Source organism: Chelonoidis abingdonii, chromosome 5, assembly GCF_003597395.2.
Source record: "Chelonoidis abingdonii isolate Lonesome George chromosome 5, CheloAbing_2.0, whole genome shotgun sequence".
NCBI classification, from domain to species: Eukaryota; Metazoa; Chordata; order Testudines; family Testudinidae; genus Chelonoidis; species Chelonoidis abingdonii.
In genome coordinates, this window is record NC_133773.1 from 53,489,373 (window position 1) to 53,501,648 (window position 12,276).

Consider the following 12,276-nt stretch of genomic DNA (forward strand, 5'->3'; position numbering starts at 1 on the left):
ATAGAGTATGAAGGTGGCAAGAGACGAGAGGGGGTACCTGAGAAAGAGAGAGCTTAAAAACAGAAAAGTGCCGCGAAGAGGTGAATATTTGGTCTTCTTTTTCTTTATTATTTGTGCTACAGTAACACCTAGAGGCCTCATCTGAGATCTTGGTGTGACTGTACAAATAGTAAATGCCAGTCCCTGTCCTGAAGAGTTCACAATCTGCCTGGACAAGACCTTTTGGCGGGAGGAAAGAGAGAGGCACAGAGAGAAGTAACTTGCCCAAGGTCAGACAGCAGGAATTGACCCTAGGTCTCCTGAGTCCCAGTCCAGAGCCCTTTCTGCCTCTCACCATAACATCCAATGTGGAAGAGATCCCAAAGGGCAGGCAAGTGGCTTTTCCCCCAGGTCACACTCACCTGATTAGGAAGACACATCATATCATCATTCTATTGAGTAGACTGAGGTTTTTTTTTAATTTCTATGAAAGACATCAATAGTTTCATCAACTAGCATTCTTCAAGCAATTCTCAAATGCCAGTTCATCCTTTTCCCATTATTAGGATCGACATTAAAACAAAGGTGGACATGAGCACGGGGTTGACATCACACCAGACAAAAGGATAACATTCTACTCAGATAGGTTTTTTGGGCCATTGTATACAGAGATTTTGCTGAACCTTACTACAAAAAGCAGTGACCCTCCTGCCTAGTGCAGTCTAGCCCCGTTGCTTTGAATGGAATCAGTGCACAAACATTTAACATGGAAAACACTGGCACATTCACACACTAATCCTCTCCAAATCCATTTTCCTCACCCTCCCTAAACCTCTTCATGACAAGACAATACTTGAAACACCAAACTGACAACAGAGTCCTTACATAAAGGTTAGCAAGATTGAAAATTAAATCACATTCATTGTCTAATTCAGTGGCTCTCAACTTTTCCAGACTACCGTACCTCTTTCAGGAGTCTGATTTGTCCTGACTAACCCCAAGTTTCACCTCACTTAAAAACTACTTGCTTACAAAATCAGAAAAACATACAAAAGTGTCACAGCATGCTGTTACTGACAAATTGCTTACTTTCTCATTTTTACCACATATAAAATAAATCAATTGGAATATAAATATTGTGCTTATATACGTATACAGTGTACAGTATATAGAGCAGTATAAACAAGCCATTGTATGACATTTTAGTTTGTACTGACTTCCCTAGTGCTTTTTATATAGCCTGTTGTAAAACCAGGCAAATATCTAGATGAGTTGATGTACCCCCAGAATATCTCTGTGTACCCCATGGGGTACACGTGCCGCTGGTTGAGAACTACTGGCCTAATTTACTGCTTTTGAACTCACAAATTCTGCAAAAAGCCTGTTCCAGGGGAAATGGTTTTGCTGCTGCCATCATTAGCTCTACCATTTCTCAATAGCACAAAGCACATAGAGAACAAGAACAAGTATATAAACAAGAAGTGTTGGGCAATATTTTCAGTAAGTTATAATTAAACTGCACTCAAATTGGAAGGAAACATAAGAGTATGTATTTATAACATATTTATACTTTCATAAATATTTTGCATGCTGTACAAATAATTATGTTAAGCAATTCTTAGAATTTTTCCTCCTATTTTCATTCAATGAAAGTAAGAGAGAGTATAGTATAACTACCTATAAGCCTCCCCTCATCCAGTTCAAGCACTTTGACATACGGCAAAGCCTACAGCCCATATGATATTTAAAACTCTTAGGTAGTCACCTTTCAAGAACATAACAGTGCTCAATCTTAACAGGTAAATTCAGATTAAAACATTTAGCTTTTGTAGTTTACCTTTGCCACTTTTGCTAATTTTTAGACATATGCTCTCAAGCATTTCCTGCCCCATAGCCAATCTTGTCCTCCCAATTGATCCTAGATTGAGAGCTGTCCTAATAATACTTAGTTACAGATATCATAATCATTTCTATGGTAACAAACTGAGAAGCCTGAAACACAGTATTACAATTCCGTGCAAGATCAGGAAGTCAGGTTAAGACCTCTTACGTAGGTCTGCAACAGCAGCCAAGAACAAAGTATAAGAAAAAACACTTTTTATTTGTCAATTTTTTGCAGTTGTGTTTCACAGTGAAAGTACTCAAGTGTACATTTTAGTTAGCTACTTTAATAAGTTATCCTAAAGCCCAGCACACTGTATATGTGGTTTTCAGTTTATGTTTCTCTTCAATCTGTTTAAGAATCAGGATTTTGATTTAAAAAATAAAGTTTAGAGATCCACTGATGAAGAGTGCTAGATAATAATTTTTCTTTATGCCATCACATTAAATATATGGAACAGCTTTGTACTATCTGCCAATAAAAGTGGTGCTAAATGGGTATGCCTACTAGCAGCTGTGCCGACATTAGTTATTTGACTCTGAATCTACATATAAATAATGGGAAGGAAGTAGGCATGTCAAAGCCTAAAACACATAGTAACTAATGTCTGTTCTGAGTTAAAAAAACATGTTTCTGCTCCTGTGCTATTAATACCAGAGTGGAAGTAAATATTTATTGCATAAAAGCAGTCCAAATGCTCTCATTAATAAGGAGACTCTTAGTACAAATGGTGTCCTATCAGTTCATGCATTGTTTAATACCTATACCCCAGGACTAATGGGCTCTGAACACCTAATGCATGAACTGTAATATAGACGGATACAGCAAGTTTCAAACAACAATATGGCACTTTGATAGCTCAACTTCTATGATCAGCCATTGTGATGCAGGAAACTGGAGTTCAGAGTAACCTTCAGTCTCAGAAGAGTAACATGGAGGCAGCGATCGTGGCATCTTTAAAACGTTAGGTCCAGACCCCAAAAGATTCCTCTTGACTTCAGTGGAACTAAGGCCCTCATCCTGCTCTCATTGATTTAAATGAAACAGAATCAGCTCTTCACTGTGGCCAGAACTGTTTGCTGGACTGGGCCAGAGAAAGCAACACTTGACAATATGAAATTAGAGGCAATATATTTCACAGTTTTCTTGTAAATATACAGACTGCCTGTCCAATCTCCATGTATCACAGGTACCAGTGAAGGGTTACATTGGGGGTGTGGAGAGAATTCTGACTAGTAACCTGCTTTGATTTACTTGGTAAAATAGTTATTATCCTAATCAGTTGAATCTAGCCTCTTAAATATCCCTTTTTACACCCTGGAATAAAAGATGGATATTCATGAGCTGGATTCTGTATATTTCCAATTATGTGGCAAAAGAACTTGATTTATTCCATGGTAAGTAGTGAAAGTTTGTTTGTATTTAACCTTCTAGAAAAAATACTTGCAACATTATGCAGGAGGCATGTCAAGATACCAAACACAAGCTTTGAAAAGAGTACTTCTTAATTTTTAAAAATGCAAGTATTTTAGTAGGTCTGCCTTTTCATTATCAGTAGTAGACACCTAAACATTTGAAAGGAAAATACTGCTATATTTAACTCTGTGAAAGCTTGTCAAGACCTAAGTTGATTGTTTTTAAACAAAGAGGCTACATTAAACACTGCAGAGGATGGCGTTACCAGAAGTTGTTTGATAAAGCAAAAGAAAAATTAATTTAAAAAAATGCAAAGTGTTTGTTTACGGAAGGTAAGTTGCTTGAAAAATAGCATCATTATCCAGTCCTTGATCAGAGATCTGTTTGAAATTGACAGCTGTCAACATGAGTTAGAATACTTTCTCCTTGTATCATTTCAAATAAGGAATCAGTGCTTTCTGTATTTTCTGCCAGGAAAGAGGGAATTTCAGTTTTCATACAATTTCATGTTATGTACTCAAAGAAGAAACTAATATTTAACCACTGAATATGCTTGTGATCCAGTATATAGTTCAGCTATATTGGCTGAGACTCTACATAGTGACCAGTAGAGTTTGGCATTATCTAATAGTATGCAGGTAAAACTGGTCTCTATTGGTGCATCAGTGCCAAATTATAGTAAAGGTAAAGATCATCATGTGTCAGATTCAAGAGGGGACAGGCAGTTGCTACACTGGACAAGATATACCCTTCTATGAGAACATGACACTATTCATGGGGAGTGTAAGTACATGGTGGTGAGCTAAACATTCTGCTACCATGTAATATTCTGTGATCAGAGTTTAGCAGAGAGTTGGCTGAAAATGGTGAAAGGCTTTTTTGTTTGGTTGTTTGGTTCATGCAATTTCACTCCCCAAGTTCTGAAAACCTTGCAAAAACATTACATTTTTTCAAAATTAAACAAAATCTCAGAGTCCCTCTAAATCAAACATTTGGAAGGCAGGGTTGGCATTGGTACTGTTCCACTTTAGGCCTCTTGAAAAACATAGGGCTGCACGTCAAGAATACTGTACCTGCCTCTGATCAACTTCAATAATAATTTGCACTTACATAGTACTTAAACATTTAAGTAGGTCTCATAACACACCATGAGGAACCCAAAATTACTATGTCCACAATTAGACCATCAAATTCCAGTCTCATGCCACATTCACTAGAGAACTATGCCTCCCAGAAAGGTACCTGGATCTTAGCTTCCACATCTATAGTACAGTGGCAATTACACAGGATTTAAGATGGCTACAGCTATACAGAGGTAGGTAAAACAGGAAAATGTATGAACTGCATCCAGATAAAGGAAACAGCAGAAGAGTCTTAAGAGAAGTTCTGTAATTTTTCTGCAATAAGACAGGGCATTGGCTAAAAGGGGGGGGGAAATGTTATACAACTTCTAAGAAGAGCTGTGCAAATATTTTGCTGAACCCTATGTGTCTGGAGCTCTAGTCTGCCTGCATTATTATAGGTTGGACTGTATTTCCCACAGAATTAGAATAGCTGTCTGCTAGGATTGTATAGCAATGGAGATTTTGAAAGATTCTCTGCCATTCTTTAATTCTGCTTTATAAGTTCCTTAACTTGCTACTTCATATGCAGAATGTAAGAATCATTCAGACATATCCATCAGATGAGAAAAAAACGTAAAGACAAGCCACCAGTGACACAGGTAACACCTAACAGTACACAATTATTTTCAGAGTTTGACTACCCCACTGAACTGAATATGAATGAATAATAGAAGACTGCTTTGTTGTTTTAAACTACATTTATTACTCTATACATATACTTCATAACTGATTGCTTTGCAAACAGTTGTCTGTAGAAACTCTTTAAACATGAAAGAAGAAACCAAGCAGATCCAGAGATTTTACAGAAGTCTGCAATTTGAAATCCTGTGCAAAATGTACCTCCCTGGTTTATTTAGTAACAGGCAGTTGACACACACAAACTCAGCATTCTGTTTGCCAGTAAAAAATGCTCTGTGAGCCAACTTGGGTAAGCAGATGCAACTTACGAGGTCAAATGAAGTTGTGTCTGCCTATAGCAAGGCTGGAGGTAGCTCTGGTGTTATACTAGTCACTTCAGTATTGTGAATGCAAGACTTAGCCAATACACCTAATTTATGGAGGGTTTTTCATAGTCATTACTAAAAGTCCATTTCAAATCACCACAACTGACAATTGACAACATTACAGTCATTTTTTAAAAACCTCTAAAATCTGCTTTAATATATTCCTTAGACTGATGCTAGCTCATTTGGCTGAAGTAGTATCATGCATACTCACAGTACAAGGTACATTCCAGGAACAGTACATTAATACTCACTTCTCCTGTCCACCCAAGAAATTCCTAGACTACACTGTAAATCATATTGAAAGCTGTATCGATGTATTTTTCATCCACGTTACAGTCACACTAAAGACTAAAAAGAAAAAAAAAATTCTTCCCTACAAGACAGGAACTGAGACACTGCACAGCAGATCAAGTGCATATGTCTGTTTTTTACAAAAGATCTTGGATTTAAGTGGATGTTACTTTCCGATCCACCATGAAATCATGATTCCTTTATGTCTCCCTACTGATATTAGCTGTTCCTTTCTGGAAAAACATGATGAATGGATGCTCTGTATTTCCAGCCCAGTCACAAGATTTATATTACTAAAATCAATTCAGATGATTTGTGTACTCTTTAAATAAAGTCTCAATTTTAAAAAATTGCATTTCAACAATGTACTTATAGGTTTGCTTTTATATTGCTTTTATGATAATGAAAAAAAATTTATTAAGTGAAAAACTACTATGTCCCAAACAGGGAAAAGCTTCAGAAGACTTGAGACATAACTAGACAAATAGCTGTCATAAGCAGATAGGTAAGGGTTAATTTTCTTTTACCTGTAAAGGGTGAACAAAGGGGGAACCAAACACCTGACCAGAGGACCAATTAGAGACCCAGATTTTGTATGCTAAGGTCCAGATTTGGGAAAGACGTTTACCACAATAGCCTCCAACAAACCCTTTTTTGCCATCTGCAGCAAAGCCGTATTAAATACCTAATTCTGATTTTTTTTACTGCACTGTAAAATATGACCATCAAACTGACAGTTAAGTATCCGAGGGGTAGACGTGTTAGTCTGGATCTGTAAAAATTCCTTATGAGGGGGCACTAACACACGTGTATTCTTGTCATTCTATTTGCCAGTGTTACTTTAAAAACATGTGGAAGAGACATGGGATGTAGAAGTAGTAAGGACCATTCATTCTCATGGTCTTAAGTGCCAACTTTAGTGCCAGAGGTGCTATGCTTTTAGGAAAAAAAGATTACTGTAGTACAGTTCTTGAGAGTACAATTAACTTAAAGCTCATGATTTGTCAAGCAGATGGTGGAATTAGTTTTCATTGCAGGTTAATTCCACTAGGAATACTATACAATTTGTTGCAAACAGTGTAGAACTCCCTGGAGTAAAAGATTTTTGTCTTTGTTTTAAAAAAAATAATAATGAATTAACCTTGCACTTGGGCAGCCTCCAAGCTAGCAGTGGCTTCCTGCTGTGCTTCCTCCACAGCAGAGGATGCATCTGCAACTGGTGATTCTTTTTCCCCTTCAGCTTCTGTGGATACCATAGATCTCTCATTCTGTTCTGTAGATTCATCAGCAGTCAGTGCTTCAGCCTCTTCTGTAGGTGCCTCTGTGGCCTGCTCACTTGCTTCAGTGTCTTCAGCTGTCTCCAGTTCATCACCTTTTAAGGATTTAGTTAATACAATAAAGCAAGAGTAAAGTGTATGCATGCAACAGGAAAACAAGTTCACTAATTGCTTTCACCATCTCATTTAAACGTACAATGAAAAAAACTGTTTGTTTCGTGGTTGAGATTTTCCATATAAAAGTCAAAGAACTCAAAGTTATGGTCCCCACATCAGATAATGTTTAAAATGTCATTAAGCCATATTCTCAATCATTAGCTTAGCTTTACTACCATGTCACTATAATGGAAAGGAAAATATGGCTTAAAGCAAGTGGTTGACAACAAAGAAAATAATAGAATGAGTGCACGCAAACAAAGTGCTTCAGAAACCATGCCAGAGGGATGTAAGATTTATGGGTCCAAACTGGTTCTCATTGAAGGACTCAATAGCAAAATGGATATTGACTTCTTTGGGAGTAGGATCAGAGTCCACATTCCAGTTATACTCACTGATGAAATTATCTAAACATGGAATACAACACATTAACTGTCCTGCTTAGAAGCTCTTATGCAGTTTAGCACCATGTCAGAGTTGCAGTTCAAGAGTAACGGCATTCATAAATAATTAAGGAAAGTAAAGCCCACTCTCTCTATATACGGGACAGAAACAAAAAAAACAGAAGACACTTATTAAAAAACTAGGTATATAAAATAGGGAAACAGTCTGTAAACACTAAACCATAGTTGATCATCCAGAGACACTGGAGATGCATGCAGCCACTTACGACTGATCATTTTCTTGTTTGCAAACCTGAGCTCTCTCTGTTTGAGGTTTGCCTGCATCTCTGTGTATAAAATTGTTGAGAAGCAGTGAAACCCCATGTTATCTCATGACAATGAACTAGTTCAGACTCAAGTGGGATTCAAAAACATAATTAAAATGAATACAGTCCAAGGTAAGAGGGCATGCAAAGAACCACACACACAGATGCATTAAAACCACACAAACATCACACAAGTTTGCAAAATGAAACAGTATGCCATGTATTCATTGTTAGTTACCCCTCACACCAAATTCACCAGGTGAAAAACAGAACTGGGAAGAGTCGTATAACAGTTGCAGGCAGGAAGAGAGAGAGAAAATAAAAAAGCTTCAAGAGACATTGTCAGGCTAAAAAAATAATCCTGTTTTAAAAAGTGTTAGTACTTTGGATTAAAAGGGAGGGCCATATGCCATTTCCTTACTTTTTACATTTCACTCAGGAGAATGCAAATAGATGGGGGCAGGGGGGATGAAACTGACCAGTCAGTTTCACTCCCTGGTTCTCATGCACTAGCACAGGGCTGCATTGTTTGGGTTTAAACTCAAAACAAAATCTGATTCCATTGGTTAAAAAACAAAACAAAAACTCTAAATAGGATGAAGTTACCTGACTGTGTCCCTTTAAGTGTCCCTTAGTATCTTTCCAACAAACTAAGCTTTATCATACAAAGACCAGAATAACAGGTAAGCTCAACATTCAGTACACTTTATTGGACAGTCAAATATACAAGTGCATTCATTCAAAAAAGCCAGCTCCTTAAAAATCTCAAAGTTGCCTTCTACAGGATATATTCAGTAGCTCAATATGGTTTGGCCTTGCAAATGTAAAGATAGTATTTTTTAAGTCTCACAAGTGTGAAGTTTTACAGTAGAAGGCATAAAGTCATCCCAAGGTAAGCTGCGAGGTATGCAATGGTGAAGGATTATCCCTTTGTTTGTATTTTACATCCTCAGGTTTGGAAAGACAGATTTCCCTTGTATTTTATTCTGGAAAGTGTAAAAGCAGAGTAGTGATTAGAAAGGCTGAATCAGCTTTTACAATTAAAAGTTAAATTAAGAGAAAATTACCACTAAAAAGCAGATCAGAAACAAGTTTGAAGACGGGGACACAATAGAACAAGAAAGGAGGACACATAAGCAAATACATGCACTCAAAGGATAAAACATTAAGTGTACTCTGTTGCAGCAAACATTCACTTTACAAAAAGATAATTCCCTAAGATTTTCCACCACTATTTCTATTTGTGCTCCTCCCAGTAGATTTTTAAAGTCTCTATTACATTCTGTGTTTGTTAAAGTCTGGTTCTTAGATCAACAGGAGTTTAAAAGTTTTGCTATTAGAGCTGGTTGCAATTTCTGAAGTTTTCAAATAACCAAATTAAATATGAACTTGAAAAAAAGCATTTGATATTTCTCCCTTTTTTGACCACTTCCAGTTGCTGTATGCTGTAGTTCTTTTGTATAAATTATTTTTGGAAGGGCTGTGTGCCTTCTGAGAATTAAGTATTTTGCAGAAAAAACATTTAACAGGGAAAATGATATTGGTTACTTTAAGGAAAGGAAAGACACATGACTGGCAGAAAGTGAAGGAAATTCTCCCTCTAACCTAATCATCTATTCCCTAGTTGTAAATTCCAATCTTTCTAGCCATATGGTTGCCTCCTCTGTGTTACATTAATATTAGTAAGTAAATATAACTCTTATCTGTATCATGCTAAGAGAGTGTACTGGGGTGTGTTTATCTCTGTCCACTGTTTAGTACTGTTCCTCAACATGCCCAAAAATTCAGAAATTTCTCAAATAAGTCACTACCTGTAGCATTAAAGGGTTAGATTTTATGTTCTTCTGAGTGGCAGGTTCACCAGTTCTCTAATTAGTTATTTCCACAACAAGCACTGTGAAAAATAAGTATGATGACTAACTGCACTCAAAGGAGGTGGGGGTGGAGAAGTTGTGAGCACTGATTCTGTGGAGGAAGGGAGGGGAAGCCATGTAGCACTGCTCTATGATGAGACATATGCTAAATACAGGATTAGGACTATACATAGAAGAAAAAAATAAGAGAGAGCAAAGACATTTGTGCTTTTGAGAAAATGAAAAATGTTAATCTAAGGGATTCTAAGATAGAAGCAAACAGAAGCCAGTTTAGGGAATGTTGAAGGAGAATTTTGGGTGGTGGGGATTGAAGAGGAGGAAGAATTTTAAAAGCTACAGAAAGGGTAGAAATGTGAGAGCTGATTCAACAGTGGATTTGTATTATAAATTGAGGTTACAGATATTCAAATGCTGAATTAAAAGTGAAGACTGCAAGACTGACATTCAGAGTCAGGAGTCTGATCCTGGGAAGGAGGTTGGAGAGAGGTTTCAGAATGTAAGTTAATAAATTAACAGGCATGGTCATTAAAGCAGAGGGCTGGAGGGCTGGTGGACAGACAAAATAAAGGCTTGATCCTACATGGTATAGAGTACTCTGACCCCAGTCCAACAAAACACATAAATACATGCTTACCTTTAAGCATGCAAGTGGGCCCATTCATTCCAGTGGGATCACACTCAAGCTGAAAGTTAAGCACACGCATGCTCTGCTAGATTAGGGCCACAAACCTCAGCACCTTGTAAGATCAAATCCTCAGAGAAAGAATCCAATTAACTACCTCATGAAGTTCTACTTGCCACTGGTAGACTGTCTACCCCTCTCTACAAATATCAGGCTCTTCAAGATAGGATTACTCTAAGACCATCCCAATATTGTACTGCGTAGGCCAATGTCAGGAAAAGGCAACATCTCTTTTTGGTCTCATCACAGAAGTATTTTAAAGTCTCACACATTTATCAAATAAAAAGAATTACATTTTGGGAAGGGGTAGTCAGTATTCGTTTGCTTTTTGTATTTAAACTAACAAGTCCTAACACCTAAAGAGGAAATTTAAAAACTTACAATTTCCAGCTGTTTAAGAATAGGAAAGAAATATACATATTTTATCATTTATAAGAGGAGTGTTAAAATCCTTCAATCTTAAACTTTAGAACTAGTGAAGGAAGCATGATATAACTTTCCCTCACAAAAGTAATAGCAATCCAGTACAATTCAAGAGGGGAATCAACCTTTACAGAAGCAATCAGTTTCAAGTATGCCTCTGTTCTGAAATAGGACTTTAAAGATGGTGCTTTCTTATTCTAGAAATATGCTCCCTGTATGTATTCAGTTGTATTCAGCAAACTTTAGCCATAAAATCACATACACCAGCTAAGTGCCATCTCTATTTGTGAACTGAGCCCATTTGATTTGGCACTTGAAGCAATACATATATATCTGGATTAGGGTGACCAGACAGCAAGTGTGAAAAATCGGGACTGGGGGTGGGGGTGGGGTAATAGGAGCCTATATAAGAAAAAGACCCAAAAATCGGGACTGTCCCTATAAAATAGGGACATCCAGTCACCCTAATATGGATCCCTACAATGCCATTTTACAGTTACTTTTCATAGTGTAACTGCATTTAATGCATTTTAAACCCTCAGGTCATTATTAGCCTAATTTCCTTCTCCACCTTTTTTTTTTTTTTATTGTAGTAGTGTTAGGTTGCCATACACATTGTGTGAACTCTGGCACGTACAAATAGACCAATATCTGAAACAGCACATATAAATATGGGTCAAGTACACACCAGTGGAAAAACAGTTTTTCATCTATATTAGACTAACTGATTAATTAAAAAAAGACTGTAAACTTCTCTACAATAATAATGTTAAAGAACAAGAAGATTCCATCATGAGTATTTGGGCTAATGATGTCTCTGCTCAACCTAACAGAGCTCTGCAATCCTCTAGTTCATTTAATTGGCTGTAAATTTAAATTATGTCAGTTAATCTTCACATTAAACTAAGCCAATGCTTGGGAGGCGGGAGGGCAAGAGGAAGAAATGGGTTTTATACACACTATTTTGAAAACTTAAACAAAATGTCCTTCTCCCCAGCCTGCTGAGACTGGACTGTGCAGCAATTGTGTTCACTAATGCATGGCCTGGAGCCAAACTGTTGACCAGGACAAAGATATAATTTCGCTTCACAAATAAACCAAAAGACAGAACTGGTTTTGACTGCATTATTCATTTAGTCAAGTTTAATTAAGCTTTCAGTCATCAAGTTCTATCACCCAATCTGCTATTACTGGTTTGTCTATTAACCATTTCCTTTCGAATGGATTTCTTCTGATTGGGTACCTACCGGATTCACTGTCTTCTCATTACGTTTTTTTTTTCTCTGCAATTTAAACAGCAGCAAAATGATTTAAACTGATAAAGCACATAAAAAGCTATGGACTGTGGGGGAGACAAAGTAGGGTAAAGGTCTGACTGTCTAGTCTAGAAATAAACTCCATTTCTTGTAGAATTCTTGTGTGCTGAAAGAAATGTGGTAAAAACTAGAACAAAACA

At 37.0% G+C, this 12,276-nt stretch overlaps 1 protein-coding gene and 1 long non-coding RNA gene across 4 annotated transcripts in view; both read right to left on the reverse strand.

Moving 5' to 3' along the window:
• Positions 1-12,276, reverse strand: part of MGARP (mitochondria localized glutamic acid rich protein) — a 41,204-nt gene that overhangs the window by 24,342 nt on the left and 4,586 nt on the right. For all 3 annotated transcript variants that reach the window (XR_012655948.1, XM_032804423.2, XM_032804422.2), the window contains exon 4: positions 6,841-7,071. Coding sequence is in view for 2 of the 3 variants with exons in the window: in XM_032804423.2 (XP_032660314.1) it covers positions 6,841-7,071 (231 nt within the window). In the remaining variant the exon portion in view is untranslated. The remainder of the gene's footprint in view (positions 1-6,840; positions 7,072-12,276) is intronic.
• Positions 8,531-10,398, reverse strand: LOC142046885 (uncharacterized). Its single transcript, XR_012655949.1, has 2 exons — positions 10,350-10,398; positions 8,531-8,827 (listed from the first exon to the last, which is right to left on the reverse strand). It is a non-coding gene; the product is annotated as an uncharacterized LOC142046885 (long non-coding RNA).